General features: G+C 49.2%; 1 protein-coding gene across 2 annotated transcripts in view; it reads left to right on the top strand.

Moving 5' to 3' along the window:
- Positions 1–5,825: 5,825 nt before the first annotated feature.
- Positions 5,826–15,816, top strand: part of ECE2 (endothelin converting enzyme 2) — a 48,796-nt gene continuing 38,805 nt past the window's right edge. Inside the window, exon 1 of one of the 2 annotated variants that reach the window (XM_083442094.1) lies at positions 5,826–6,359. In XM_083442094.1, coding sequence (XP_083298220.1) covers positions 6,327–6,359 — 33 coding nt within the window. In that variant the 5' untranslated portion in view covers positions 5,826–6,326. Of the gene's footprint in view, positions 6,555–15,816 lie in introns of both variants that reach the window. The other variant, XM_083442095.1, reaches the window with a different exon arrangement.

Here is a 15,816-nt window from a genome sequence, read left to right as displayed (position 1 = left end):
ATCCAGAGACTGATTCCTGGAGGTAGCATACAGCCAGGACTGGCCCAAGACATTTTGGCACCTGAGGCAGACCCCAAAATGGCATCCCCCTCCCCACCAGGGAAGAAGGGGTGAGAGAAGATTTACTTCAGGAATAAGGGGGGGGGAGAAAGATTGACAACAGGATTTGCTGCCCCTGTAGATCCTGCTGCTTGAGGCAGTTGCCTCACCTTGTCTCATGGGTGAGCCCACCCTGCATACAGCTATCACAAAGCCATGGATATGTTCCGAGCTGTATGTTATAGCTGTACAGGGCCAGCCCTACCGTTAGCCAGAAAGCAGCACCTGCCACAGGTGGCAGATGCTTTGGGGTCGGGGCAGCATCGACCCCCAGAGTGTTCCTCCTAAAACAGAGCTGTTATTGATATTGAAGTGTCTGGGAACCACTGTACACGAGAAGCTACTGGTGTGCGTTAACTTCCCACTTTGGACAGCCAAGTTTAATCTTCCCACAGAAACTTTTCAGGAAAATCTGGATGCTGCACGAAGACATGGTTGAAATATGCAAGAGGCATCAGAGTTCAATGACACATTTCAGGCAGGCAAAAGCAAAGCAGATTCCCCAAGGCTACTCCCCAAGAATCCCAGGATTCACCTTCTATATATTCAAGTTCAAATCTCCCTGTCTGCTTTAGAATCCCTGTGTCCACCATCCTATGACTCTTTGACCCCAAACTCCTGCTTTCTGGAGTTGGTTTCTCCAAGCTCTTCCCTTGCAAGCCCTTACTTTTGACTTGGCTTCCCGAGACACTGTTACATAGCACTGGCATTCTTTTTCTGCTGCTGGCTCGGCTGTCTGGCTCTGCTGCACTTATTAATTGGCTGTCACCCCAGCCTTGGCAGCTTGTATTGATGGACTCATGAAATAGATCTGGCAAACGCTTACTTTCCTGGCCTTGATCCGACAAAGGCCATTCACATCTTCTCCTTGACCGCTCCATTGTTAATCGTCCTGGTGCCTTTAAATGCTCCAAGGCAGGATCCTGTAGGCCAGGTCTGTTGGCCAGGCAATGTTGGAATACAACTCCCATCAGCCCTGAGTCCCATTGGCCAGACCAGCTGAGGATGATGGAGCAACATCTGGAGGGCCAGAGGTTCCCTAGCCCTGGTCTATAATCAGCATCAGGAGTCAGAATGCTTTCTATGGCCTTGGTTGGGGTGGGGGAGGTAATATATTCCATATGGGCTCTGATAGCCAATTTTTATCAGGAAAGAGGCTTATTTATAAAGCCGGGCTGGTGCACCTATGGCCCTCCAGATTTGCTAGACTTCATCTCCTAGTTCCCCTAATTATTGACCATGCTGGCTGGCGATGGCAGCATCCGAAGCCCACTAACATCTGCAGTGGCATTTTGCATGCCAGAGTGGTACATACAAAAGTGATGATGTCAGTGAGAATGCTAGACTAGGACTTTTCTCTCTGACATGCTCCTTTGTATGTGCACAAGGTTTTATATACTGCAGAGCATTAAAATATGCAACTTCTCCCCCCCCCCATGGCGTAGCTCAGTAAAATCTGAATTATATGTGTATAATTTAATAAACATCCTACCTACTGGTTTGCAAAAAAAAGAAAAGCATTTCTAAAGCCTAATGCCTGTACTTTTCCACATACATCTCCCCAGTCCCCTGCTTCTATAATTTCACTACCATTTTGCCTCAAAGTACCTTCCACGGTCACGTTCTCCTGGTTTGCTGATCCAACACACATTAACTGGAAGATAATGAAAGTAGCATTAACATTTCAGTCCCTATCAATGCTTGTTTGAAATTAGGACTCACTGTTTAAGACTGCAGCCTAAGAATGAAGAATTTAAGAAGGAGTGTCTTTTGACACTATTTCATGTTGAGGCGGTAAAATGCAGGCTTCCTCGGTTCAATAACTCTTCTGAGCCTCCAAAGCTTCCTTGCTTCTGCTACAGCCCCAGGTACTGAACACTTTTAAAAATTAAAGGTTATAACAATAGCTGGATAAGGTTGTTCTGCTTAGTATTTGCCACTGTTGCTTCAAACCCTCCAAGTGTCCCTATTTTCCAGTGACGTCCCTGATTTAGAGAAGCCATCCCGGTTTCTGATTTGATTCCAGAATGTCCCGCTTTTCCTTAGGATGTCCCTATTTTCATTGGATAAATGTTGGAGGTTATGGAGTTATCCCAACCCCCAAGCTGTCTGAAGGAAATCCTGTATAGGAAAGGTGTGTTTTTTAACATTTCATGTTTTATTATGTTTTTATATATATTGGAAGCTGCTCAGAATGGCTGGGGCAACCCAGTAAGATGTGCAGAGTATGGATACTAAAATTATCATTATGGAATGGGACTTCCCTGTCAGATAAATGTTGGAGGATATGCTGCTTTACTCATCTCAAATAACAGTAAAGCAAAAACTGCAGTAAAATTTCAGACATGTCCTGTGGCTTTAAAATTAAAATTGTGACTTTAAAATTAAGGGTTGCATTATGCTTGCCTGATGGAACAATCTCCTATCTTCTTCCCCCTGCATGCTGTTCGGGGCTTATCTTGTCTCTCCAGAGCAGTTTGGGCAAGGGGGGAAGTCTTGTTTCACTAGCAGACATCATTCCACTGACTTCTGCTAGTGTGGTTATTTACTTTTGTCTAGTCCGCTTTGAATTATGGTGCTGGAGGAGACTCTTGAGAGTCCCATGGACTGCAAGAAGATCAAACCTATCCATTCTGAAGGAAATCAGCCCTGAGTGCTCACTGGAAGGACAGATCCTGAAGCTGAGGCTACAAGACTTTGGCCACCTCAGGAGAAGAGAAGACTCCCTGGAAAAGACCCTGATGTTGGGAAAGATGGAGGGCACAAGGAGAAGGGGACGATAGAGGATGAGATGGTTGGACAGTGTTCTCGAAGCTACCAACATGACTCTGATCAAGCTGCGGGTGGCAGTGGAAGACAGGAGTGCCTGGCGTGCTCTGGTCCAGGGGGTCACGAAGAGTCGGACATGACTAAACGACTAAACAACAACAACAACAAAAGTCTGCAAGAGCCTTTTGCCTCCATAAATCTGGAGGGCTTTGAGGTGCCACGGAAGTTATTTGCCATGTATGATTCCACTAGAAGCTTTCCCATGTTCTTGGCTAAGCTATTTGATGTGTCCTCAAAGATGCTTTGCTCTACAACACAATCTGCTTCTGTTTACCCGCAGCTCCACCAGATGGCACTCATCAAGCTTCCCAGCAGGCAAAAAATGCTGCAGCTCAAACCTCCCTCCCAGCTCTTATTTACATCTGGGCTACCGCCTGAGTCACACAACCATTTTAAAGAGGGGGACAGTTGTCAGCTAGAATTATTGATGTTTTGTTGGTGCTTTTATGGCCCTCTCGTTGATTTTATTACTCTTGTATGTTGGTACTCTGCCTTGCTATATATTTATGGAAGTGCAGATTATAAATTTGTAAATAAATGGTGCACTTAAATTTTTCCCTTCCTCCCCTAGGGGTGTGACAAGGCTGCCTGTAACTACTTAATCCTGTGCCCATTTTGATTTTTTTTTAAAAGTGCAGCCACATTCCATTGCAGCACTTGTGCCCAGAAGTCATAACCTTGTGACTTCTCTGGTCATCGTCAGTGTCGTGATCCTAAAGTCCAGCAGCGAACGGGACACTAAGCTGAGAATACAGTGTCATCAGCTAAGGAGTCAAACTATGTTCTTGCTTATCAGAGGACCACTGAACCCAAGGCTGGCCGGCAGAAACCCACTGAACCAGAGACCACAACACCAGAGTCCATAAAACCAAACCAGGATAAACATGTGTGTCTTCCCTCGGAAATGCTTCCCAAAGTACCTTGCTAGCCCAACAGTGTAGGAAGCATCCAACTCAGGAGCCCATGGAGTGCAGGAGAAGTGGAATAGAAGCAGAGTGTCACAGACTGGTTGGGTGCAGAGGAATGTTGGGAAGAAGCGGCTGGGGATCCCCCAAGGGAAGAAGGCTCAGAGCCCAGGGAGTGGTGGTAGGTGATCATGAGTGGTCAGAGGGAGAAGACTGGGAGGAGGAGGTGTCGGAAGCTGAAAAGGAAACAGGGCTTAGTTAGCGGGAGGAGTCTGTGTCAGAGAGAAGTCCAGAATCAGAGGCATAAGGTGACACAGGGAGGAGGGAGGCCAAGAGGCAGAGATGAATCCAGCTGGTGAAGAGGCGCGGGTGTCTCCCCCTCCTACGGTGACAAGCTCCCCTCCCTCCTGGTCTCCCAGAAACAGAAGAGGTATGAAGAGAGTGGAGAAGTTGGCTTCACTCAGGCACAGTCTCAGATTGCTTGGGGGAAACCCTGAAGAGGCAGGGACTTAGGCAGCTGTGGGGAGGTGGGGACCTTTAGTCTTCGCATGTGTTTCATGGGAGCAAGACCTGCCAGAGAACAGCTGTTGTGCTCAGTAGGCCTGGCACTCCTGTGTAGATCCTATATAAGCTAATAAAGAGCTGATGCCAACTTTCTCAGTGTGGTTTCCTGCTGGCTCCCTCCTGTCACATAGGCTGCAGCTCAGTGATACAGCCTATGCTTTGCATGCAGAAGGCCCCAGGTTCAACCTCCAGCATTGTCAGGTAGGGCTGGGAGAAACTGCTGCCTGAAACTCTGGACAGCCTCTGCCAGTCATTGAAGGTAATGGTCTGATTTGCTCTAAGGCAGCTTCCTGTGTTCTTATGCAGAGGCTCAAAAGACTTCAGTTCATTTCCAAGCCTTGTCAAAAGCAAGTTGCTCACTAGGAACTCTCCTTGGTGCTGAGCAACAGGTCTAGATGGGCCTTTGGTCTCTAAGGCAGCAAGAGTTTCAGTCTTGATTTTGCAGGTAAAGATCCCTACTGTTAAGAATCAGTCATGAACATCATGTGGCACACACATTAAACACAAAAGACGATGCATAGCTGCCCTGCACAAAATCACCCCAGGGCTGCAGTAATAGAATTGCAGGGCTGGAAGGAATCTAAAGGGCCATCTAGTTGAACCCCTGCAATGAAGGAATCACAGCTAAACAATCCAACAGAGAGCTCCTGTTTTTAATGTTTGAGTGGGAGCAGGAGCAGATTAGTGGGGTAGGAAAATAATGTCAATATATTTCACATCTGGCAACCAATGAGCCACTATAGCTGCTAGAGAGCCATGAAAATTGTGGTCGGCGGTTCGAATCCCTGCGGCGGGGTGCGCTCCCGTCGTTCGGTCCCAGCGCCTGCCAACCTAGCAGTTCGAAAGCACTCCTGGGTGCAAGTAGATAAATAGGGACCGCTTACTAGCGGGAAGGTAAACGGCGTTTCCGTGTGCGGCTCTGGCTCGCCAGAGCAGCTTCGTCACGCTGGCCACGTGACCCGGAAGTGTCTCCGGACAGCGCTGGCCCCCGGCCTCTTTGAGTGAGATGGGCGCACAACCCTAGAGTCTGTCAAGACTGGCCCCTACGGGCAGGGGTACCTTTACCTTTTTTTTTACCCTTGTACTATCTGAAACCAAAGGGGCGCATAAGTTGCCAGGTGTGGGGGGAAAATCCAGCTCTCCTACTCTACTAGATGAAGAGCAAGTGCAGAAAGTCTTCTCCCTGTTAAAAAGAAACTCTTCCTAGGCTCAGGCTGTACATGAGGTCAATTGCCATACCAGGCTGCCTGCAAGGGGTTGTTCCTTCCAGCTGGGCATCCCTAGAACCGGAGCTCACCATTCCACCCCCGAACGCTCCCAAGTGTTTTGTGCTGGTTTGCTATTTTGGCTTGTTGGTTTGGGGTTGTTGGCAACTTGGGGAAGGGTTTGTTCCGAAAGCTCTGCGGTGGAGTCGGTCTCATTCCCAAAAAGAGCTCTGGAAGCCTGGCGGTCAACTCACCGCCTGGGTGTGCCCGTGCGTAAAGATGGAGAGATGAGGGAGCGCGCCGGAGCAGCTCCGCTCGCCCACCCACTCGGTCCTCGCGGCAGAGCCCGCGCTCGCTGACCTTCTCTGCCGCCGGCGGCACTGCAAGGCCCGGCGTCTGCCTTGCGCTGGGAGGAGCTGAGCGCGCTACTTGCGCTGCGGGCCCGACGGCTGCTGCTGCTGCGATGGTCGGCTCGCCATAGCAACTCTCCGCGTGCGCTCACTGCGCGCCTCCTCTCCTCGTGGCGCGCTGGGCAGGGAGGGACTGAAGGGCCCGGCCCGCCCAACGGTCGCTCGCATCCCCCCTGGTGGAGCAGCTCGGCATGGCCCACGAGGCGGAGGACCCCGCCGTTCCTATTCCAGCTCCTGGCCGGCTCGCCCGTGGCTGGGTCCGGCGCTAGGAGGCGGCGGTGCCCGCCGGGTCCCTCCGCGTCCCCATCGCCAGCATGAACGTAGCGCTTCAGGATCTTGGCAGCAACGTAAGTAGTGGCGACAGCTACCGCCTTGTCTTTGCTGCTTTCGGGGAAAGGAGAGCCGGGTCCTCGCCTCGCCGCTCCCGGGTGGGCGGACTTGTTTTCCTGGAGGGCCGGGCGGGGCAAGCAGGAAGCCCCGCGACGCCGCCGGCCCGCGCGTAATCGCCCCTCGCCACCTGCGCTCCCCAGGCGAAGATGCAAGTAAGCCCCGCGGGAGGGCGGTGGTGATGGTGGGTGGGGGCGAGGAAGGGAGGGCGAAGGGGTGAGAGATGGAGAAATGAACCACCCTCAACTTTCCCCCCTCAGCCCCGCACTCCGCCTCCACCTTTTTAGCAAGGGAAACCTTCATCACCTCCTTCTGTAACGGCGCACACAGAGAGACACTTTTCATTCTGGAGGTGGTTGTTTCCCATGCCCCCACACCAGTCCGATCCTGGCTCTGCCACTTAATATCTACGAATCCTGCCAGGTTTGGTCGAAGGAAAAACCCTACGAAGGGATAAGGCAGGGGGTCCGATTCGTTTTCTCATCTGAAGGCGAACCCGCCTTGTTTGCACATCGCCAATTCAAGAACGGAATCATCGCCGCCCTTAGAAATTCGCTCTTCTCCGAATTTTGCAATGCGGCCCTCCAGCCAAGTAGCATGTGCAAGAATGCAAATATTGTTGAAGATAACGTGCGTTATATTGGGGGGGGGGGGAGGGTTGCTTTGTGCATGTTAGGAGAAATTGGAATTAAGATGCTGGTGGGTTTTCCAGGAGGCTGAAAAAATAACTATCGCAGAGTGATGTGGGAATGTGGGGAACTGAACTTAAGAGTGGGAAAATGAGAAAGGGGGAGAAACCTAAACTGACAAATTCACCCATGCCCTGCTCACAGGTAGAATGTGTGCAGAGGATTGGTGCCTGGGGTGCTGTTTCTGTATGTAGCCTTGGATCCCCCCCCAAGCTGGCAGCTCAGCATCACAGGTTCTGCATCCAGGTAGCATCTTGATCTCTTCGCCCACATCTCAAACAGCACGCTCTCCCCCATGCACACTCCCATGCCCACGCCCAAATGTTAACCGCAGGCACGTCCTGCTCCCAAGCACAAATTGCCCTGGTGTTTGTGGCCAGGAGCTTCACAAACAGTCTCCTTTGTTGTTGTGTGCTTTGCCAGGGATGTGTGGGAATGGGGAAGGTACAGTGGCAGAGAATTAGGTGCGAGGAGGGTAGGTGGTAAGGAACGAGCTTTGTGGCATCAGGAATGTAAAATGTAATGCGTGTTCGAGCTCACTTGGCATCCATTAGAATAATAGAATTGCAGAGATGGAAGGAACCCCGTGGGTCATCTAGCCCAACCCCCTGCAACGCAGGAATCTCAACTGGATCATACATGACAGGTGGCCCCATCCGACCTCTGCTTAAAAGCCTCCAGGGAAGGAGAGTCCACGACCTACCAAGGGAGTATTTGACTACTCTTGTATATTGTAGGAAATCCTGAAGTATCCCGTGTGTGTGTGTGTGTGTGATGGAGAGAGGATAATGAATGGGTGTGAGTGGGGATGGATGGATGAGTGTGTGTGTGTGTGTGTGTGTTCTATGTGAGAATGAATGTGCTGTTGTTACGTGTGTGTGTTCATGTCTCTGTTTATATGAATTGGTGGGTGTTCCTGTGTATGAATGGGGATGTGTGTAGAATCATAGAAATCATGGAAATTATAGAGTTGGAAGGGACCATGAAGGGAATCCAGTCCAACCCCCTGCAATGCAGGGGTCTTTTGCCCAACGTGGGGCTCTAACCCACAGCCCTGAGATTAAGAGTCTCACATTCTACCGACTGAGCTATCCCTCTATTTGTATGAGAGAGTGGATGGCCGCACCCACTTTCCACTGGCCCCAACCACCACTGTCATGTGACTCCCAGAAGGCTAGCCACAAGGAAATGCCCCACCCCACCCCTGTCCTAGAGTGTACAGTTGGCTCATGCAGTGGCCTGGCCTGGCCCTATGAGTCTTGCACGACACCCTATGCCAAGCGCTGCCAGTGTTCTGGAGCCCTTTAGCACATGTGCAAAAAGGTGAGACTGTCATGGGCACACACCCTGCAACCAGCACACGCCACAACAGGATGCTTCCAATCCCTGTTTCAGCTGTGGGGAGGGGATCCCTGTGGGCCTGGGCATTGGCAACCCCTGCCCTATGCTGTCTTGCAGCTCCTCACAGCAATGGAAGGGTGGCAGCCGCAGGAGACCTGCCATGTTTCTAGAGAAGCTTGTCTGCCGTGATTCGCCTTCTGGTGGGTGAGCTTTGAAGGAAGCACAAGCTCCCCTTGAAAGAACCCTGTTTTCTGAGGGGGGGGGGGACAACTGCTGGAAAACAACTGTTCTGTTGGGCAAACACAACACGCAAAAAGGGAAGATTGAGATCAGGTGTGGGAATTTGGAAGGAAAGTGAGAAGCTTAATTTTCATTGCCCTTTTACTGGCAAGGGAAGGAAGGAGTTGAAGAAATGCAAACCACAGGAGAAGGGGCAAGAGGGAGAGATGCAGCCTTGTCGAATGAGGGGGAGAATGGATCCTTCATTTCCACCACCCCTCCAGAAGATGGGCATCCCTCAAGCTGGTTGAGTGGGTGGCAGGGTGGGGATGCCCATTTCCAACTGGCAACATATTGGCGAGGCATATGCCGAGATGCCAACGGTTCGCTGGAACCTTCCTTCGCCGACTCTTGTTTTCCTTTGCCTGCCAACTGTTTGTTCATCAGAAAACTGAGCGTGGCTCCTGATTCAGCAAGGTGTTTGTATATTTGCAAAGCCTTGCACACGGTGCTACGTGAAGGTGACACTTCCTTGGGCCTTGGCTCCTTGCCATCTGGATGCTGAGGACGCAAGGGTTGAAAATGTAATCTCTCTTTTTTCAAAAAGAGAAAAACAAAAACAACAGCACTGGAATGGAAAGGTCATGGCTGTGAGGAGGAAAGCAAGTCATGTTTTCCATCTTCCGGCATCCCTGAGGCTGCAGCAGGCTTGGGAACCCAGAACTCTGCACATGGACGAGAGCTGTGTCCACATTTTGGTTCAGGGTTCCCCAAACTTGATGATTTTACTAAGCTGCCATCGACCCCAACCCAAATTCTTAGGGATGTGAATGAAATAAAGCGAAGAAATACCAAAATACAATCGGCATTTATCACTCGTCACCATCGCTAGGATGTAAAAACATGTAAAAACAAGGAATACTATTGCCTTGTGGGATCATCTCATTAAGCACAGAGATTCTTCGTTGGCAAGGAAGGTGCATCAGTAGCTTCATTCCACTGATACTGATGGGCTTCCAGTTCAATTTGTCTACACTGATTGGCAGCAGTTCTCCATAGTTTTAGGAAGACTTCTCTCTCATCCCTTCTTGGAGATGCTGTAAGTTGAACTTGGGACCTTCTGCCTGCAAAGCAGATGTCTGCCACTGAGCTGTGTCTCTCCCCCTTTATTTCAGAGGCTCATAGTTCCTCCTCCTGCTCTTTGTTCTTGCACTATTCCTCTCCAAGGCCCTTTTTGAACCCCTGGGCTTCATTTACCCTCTGCAAGGTCCCATCAACCCCAGGGAAGAAATCTAACAAGGCCTGCCTTTGTCCACACTATTGGAACTGACAGGTGCTACCCTGCAAGCCTGGCATGGTATTTTGATACATGCCAGCGGCTCTTCCAGGGGCCAGGGCACAGAATTGCACACCATCAGCAACCTGAATAAAGCAACGCCCAACTAGATTTGGGGACCAAACAGAATCAGGAAGAACTTGGTATTAAAAGAAACAGCAGATGGACTCCTGACCTGAGCAGCTTGAACCACCTAGCTGTGTGTGTTGCAGAACTTTGGGTTAACTGTAAGAGGTTTAATGTAGAAGGTTGTCACCTCTGTGATGAACAGTCAGGAACCACGTTAGCATTCAGAGCTTCTTTTGATTCCATTGCTTCTTTTGATTCCATCCTGCTGCATGACTCAGGCATAGACAAACTCGGCCTTCCAGATGTTTTGGGACTACAACTCCCATCATCCCTGACCACTGCTCCTGTTAGCTAGGGGTGATGGGGGTTGTAGTCCCAAAACATCTGGAGGGCTGACTTTGCCTATGCCTGGCATGACTGCTCTCTATAGCTGGTGGCATGCCGCTGTTCAGTTTTTATCCAAATTTGACTTTTAAGAATCTCCTTCCCTCAAAGGAGCCTACCCCACCCAACTGTTGCATTTTTCAACCCTAGTCACTAGTTCTGGGTACTGTGTATTTTTCTGGATGTGGAGAAAGGCCAGTCCAGAGCAATGACTCTGAGGGTCATCAGGTCCAACCCCCTGCAATGTAGGAATCTCAACTAAAGCAACCATGGCAAATGGCCATCCCTCCTCTGTTTAAGAACCTGCAATGAAAGAGAATCCAACACTCTCAATACAGCAGGCTTCCTCAACCTCGGCCCTCCAGCTGTTTTTGGCCCACAACTCCCATGATCCCTAGCTAGCAGGACCAGTGGTCAGGGATGATGGGAATTGTAGTCTCAAAACATCTGGAGGGCCGAGGTTGAGGAAGCCTGGAATACAGAATAGCATCATGCCCCTTGAACCTGCTCTGGGAAACAGTGGGCTCTAATTGCTCTAAAAGAAATAAACTGCAGTGGCTGCAATGTCTTTTCTTAAAGGTACAAGGGGGCAGTGTATCATTGCCCTCCATAGGGCACCTAGAATCATAGAATTATAGAGTTGGAAGGGACTCCGAGGGTCATCTAGTCCAACCCCCTGCAATGCTAGAATCTCAACTAAAAGCATCCCTGACAGATGGCCATCCAACCTCTGTTTAGAAACCCCAGCTGCCTCAACCCTTCCTCATAAGGCTTGGTTTCCAGACCCTTGATCTTTTTCTATTTTATTTTTTTAGCCAAACCCCACTTGAAAAATGTGCCTCTCTCTTCCCTGGGGCAGACAGAATTCCAGCTTACAGCCTTGGGTGTTCTTGCCCTCCTTGCAAGAACCATTACATCCCTCCATGGGTCTCTGTTCTCATTGGCTGCTGCATGCATAAATAGATGGTTCTCTGATGCTGGTCCTTTAGGGCTGCCCGGGAATATTCATTTCCCTTCAAGCCCTCTAGTTTTCTTACTATCCAGTCATGTTAGTCTGTTGCAGCAAGATCAACAAAGGGTCTTAAGATGTTAACGAAATGTGTGATGGCAACAAGCTTCAAGTTTTTGTGATGAGCCTGGATAGCTCAGTTGGTTAGACCATGGTGCTGATAACGCCAAGGTTGCAGGTTCAATCCCTGTATGGACCAGCTGCATATTCCTGCATTGCAGGGGGTTGGACTAGATGATCCTCAGGGTCCCTTCCAACTCTTCAGTGCTATGATTCTGCTATGATTCTGTGACAAGAGCCCACTTCAGTAGATGCAGGAAGCATAATCCTCAAATATAAATATGTATTATACATGCATATTGTGGTGGCAGTGAATTGTAAGCAGTGAGGTCAGAGGGAAGAGAAAAGGAAGAAGTATTGATACTGGCAATTCAATTATAACTGGATTCAGAAGCAGCTAATGTGCTGGTATGGTGCCACACCCCTGTCCAAAACTGCCACTCGCTGGTGCAGCACAGCAGTGAAACCAGGGCTCTGCAACTGCTCTGGTGGTGGAAGCAATGTGGCATTCCTACTGGTGTGTGATGCATCCCATACTCTTACACAGCAATGACACTACTGCAGCAGCCGCTCCTGGCTAGAATGCATGCAAGACAAGCGCAGTGACCCTTTTACAACAGCAGCGGCAGGTGACAGAACTATCCCCTTGGCAGCAGTGCTGAGTTAATGAACATCAGTGCTGGGAAAGGAAACCGTTGTCTTGATTCAGACCCAAACGAATGAAGCTGAACGTCTTGATGAATTGTAATTCAGCAGTTTCACACAGCAGCTTCCCTCTGAAATCCATTTGTTCATATTATGGCCATCTTAAGATCAGCATCTGAATGCCCTGGTTAAAAAGAAATGTCCCCCTACTGGTTTATGAATATTGCTACTTCAGACGTCAGGTTTGTGCCCACTGATTTAAGTAAACTTCTGTAGAGAAATAGGAAACACAGCAACTTAAGAATGCTTAAATTTGCTTGTGCCTGATACTTTTTTGAGAATAACTGTGATACTGGATGAGCTACTATTTTGTCCTCAGTTATAGGCCTGTGCCTGTTTTTCATGAAAACATGTCATTTGATACCTTGAGATCCACTTGTTGTTTTTCTTACTTTTGCCTGTCCTGTTTTCCTAACCCTTATTATCTCTGGAGAGAGAGCTGCAAATCCATGGGGCAGTGTCAGATGGCAGCTTGGGAAACCCCCCCCCCCAGCTCCTAAACCTCTCCTTGCTAGTCAATTTCTCCTATCTGCAAGATCTCAGATCATGTCAGCTCACATTTCACATTCTGAAAGGCTGAGGGCCCTATATAAAGCTTCCTCGGACCCTCCAAGCACCCCTATTTTCCAGGGACAGTCCCTGATTTACAGAAGCCGTCCCGGTTTCTGATTTGATCCCAGAATGTCCCACTTTTCCTTAGGATGTCCCGATTTTCATCGGAGAAATACTGGAGGGTATGGAGTTATCCAACCCCTGAGCAAAGGAGATAAGTAACTATACAACTTTTAGGAGACATCTGAAGGCAGCACCGTATAGGGAAGTTTTTAAATGAGTTACTGTGTTTTTATATATGTTGGAAGCCACCCAGAGTGGCTGGAGCAACCCAATCAGAGGGGCGGGGTATAAATAATAAAATTATTCTTGTTATTATTATGGGATAGGTAAAGGTAAAGGGACCCCTGACTGTTAGGTCCAGTCGCAAACAACTGTGGGGTTGTGGCGCTCATCTCGCTTTATTGGCCGAGGGAGCCGGCGTACAGCTTCCGGGTCATGTGACCAGCATGACTAAGCCGCTTCTGGCGAACCAGAGGAAACGCCGTTTACCTTCCCACCCGAGCGGTACCTATTTGTCTACTTGCACTTTGACGTGCTTTCAAACTGCTAGGTTGGCAGGAGCTGGGACTGAGCAACAGGAGCTCACCCCGTCGTGGTGATTCGAACTGCCGACCTTCTGATCGGCAAGCTCTACACTCTGTGGTTTAACCCACAGCGCCGATAGGACATCCCTATTTTCATCAGAGAAATGTTGGAGGATGTGGTATTTTGATACCCTTTTGCATCAAGCATAGGCAAAGGGTGTCAAGAGGAGAACTTTGTGGTCTGTCTCCAATGAGACTTGACGGCTTAGTTCCTCTAAAAGCAGGTTCAAGCAAGCTGCTTGTATCCCTTTCCTCCCGAGCTTTGTTTTTCAGAGAATAATAGGAACTTTACAACCACCCAAGTCAGCCAGGTTAACAGCACAACCTTTCCTATGAGGCACAGGTGTCAGCTAAAAAGGTCCTGTGGTTTGCAAGCAGAATCTGGGGCAGAGGAACAATCATGGCTACACTCATGACCCCTTCAACTCTGCCTAATGTTAGGGCTGGCCCTGGTCCCGCTTTCCCCTAAATGTATTTGGGAGGGGGGGACAGGGCCTGTGAGCACACTTACGTCTTATTCTTCCCTCCCTCACTTAGGTGGTTGGGAGGATAAAAAGGGACAACTCCACGTCTGCTAGCAAAAGCTTCTTCGGAAGAAGGATGAGATAAAAGTAGTTAATTAGAATGACAGCCATCCCTCCTTCTCAATATTAGTACAAATTAACACTAACATAAATTGTTAATCGTATTCATTAATATTAGTGAACCGGGGAGATTTTAAATCTCTCCTTCCCATGACTCATCACTGCTTGCATGTGGTTAACTGCTTGGGTGTGCATGGACCGGGTGATTTTTCTGCATATTCCTCCTGAGGGGGAAATTGGCTGAGACCCGTGGAAAGCTAGTGCCCAGGAGTGACCTAAAATGTCCTTGACACTGAGGTCAGGTTTCCTGCGCTGCCCCTCAGCTATGCCCTCTGAGGTCCCTTTCCCTTTCAAGCCACTTTTGCCTGTCTCCATCTTGGCTGCTTCCTTATTGTGGCACCTTTCTGCTTATATGGGAAGTTCCAGCATGGTGGGTTGAGGAGAGGTGCTGAGAGAGGAGGAGGAGGAGGAGGCCCCGGCAGCCGCGATGGTGTTGCTAGGGGACAGAGCCTTGGGTTGCCAAGGAATGCAGGATAAGCCTCTCTCTCGGAAGCAAGAGTGACACTTGTCAGGGAGACAAAAGAGCCAGCAAGACAGTCATGACAACCTGAGGAAGATAAAAGGGCTCTCAGCTCGTGAGGCCCTGCTGGGCTTCCCTCTTCACCAAACTGGCACCTAGGCTGAGGCTGGCCTGTGCATTTGGCAGGGACTGGGTGCAAACGACTCCTCTGGGCCAGCCACCATGCACAGCAGGGGGAAATGAAAACTCCCAGCACACCTGAGGCCTTTAATTTACTGGAAAGGACCATCATCTTCAGAGATGAGAAATTATGTGTCTGTTTCAGCTGGGGTGCAAGGAATTCTGGGAGGTTCTGCAAGCGATGGACACCATGGAGGGTTGCCAACTGACCTGGTGGGTGGGTGTGGGTGTGACGTTCTGCTCTTTTGAGAAGCAGCCTGAGATGCAGATACTAACGAAGGAAACTTTTAATGGCATAGAGATAGAAACAATAGAAGTTGGAAGGGACCTCAAAGGTCATCTGGTCCGACCAGAGCTTTTTTCAGTCTGAATTCACTGGAACTCAGTTCCGGCACCTCTCAGGTGGATGCCATTGCCATTACAAGAGAACAAGGGAGGCATTAATAATGAATTATTCTGGCACCTCTTTTTCTAGAAAAATAGCCCTGGGTCTAACCCCGCTGCCGCCACCACCCGCAATGCAGGAATCTCAACAAAAGCACCCATGACAGATATCTGGCCATCCAACCTCAGCTTAGAAACCTCTGACATGATCACCTGCTAATTCCTGCAGTTATTAAATGCACAGTTTCAGGAGCAGATTCAAAAGTTGGCAATCATAGAAGTGGAAGAGCAGCTGTGGAACTGCCTGCACGCGAAACTTACTCAAACAGAAGGACCAAATTTAGCAGCAGCAAATTCTGAGAATGCAGTGTGAGGAAGCACAGATTGATAAGTGTTGTTTTGGGTCACTTCTTTTGAATATAGAATTTGAATTTTCTTCCTACCTAATTTGAATAGTGACCCCCACCCCGAACAGCCCTGCTCTCTGCTACTTGCCTGTCCTGAGCTGCCGTCAATGGTTGGCAAAGATTAGATACCTTTAAAAGCGCATGTGTTTTGTGTAAAGAAAATAACTTTGTCTATAACAGAGAGAGAAAATGAGTTGCCACTTTTAAAAAAATAGAAGTTATATCCCTTTGACTGCTGCATGACGGGCAGAAATTCAGCCACTGCCTCTTTCTCCATCACTGCCTCTCCAAACCAGAAAACGCAGCATCTGTTGAATTTCTGCCTGTTACT

This window comes from Podarcis tiliguerta (assembly GCF_965153285.1).
Source record: "Podarcis tiliguerta genome assembly, chromosome: 5".
Taxonomy (NCBI): Eukaryota; Metazoa; Chordata; class Lepidosauria; order Squamata; family Lacertidae; genus Podarcis; species Podarcis tiliguerta.
Note: the sequence above shows the minus strand (reverse complement) of the source record. Positions and strands in the feature narration are given on the sequence as shown.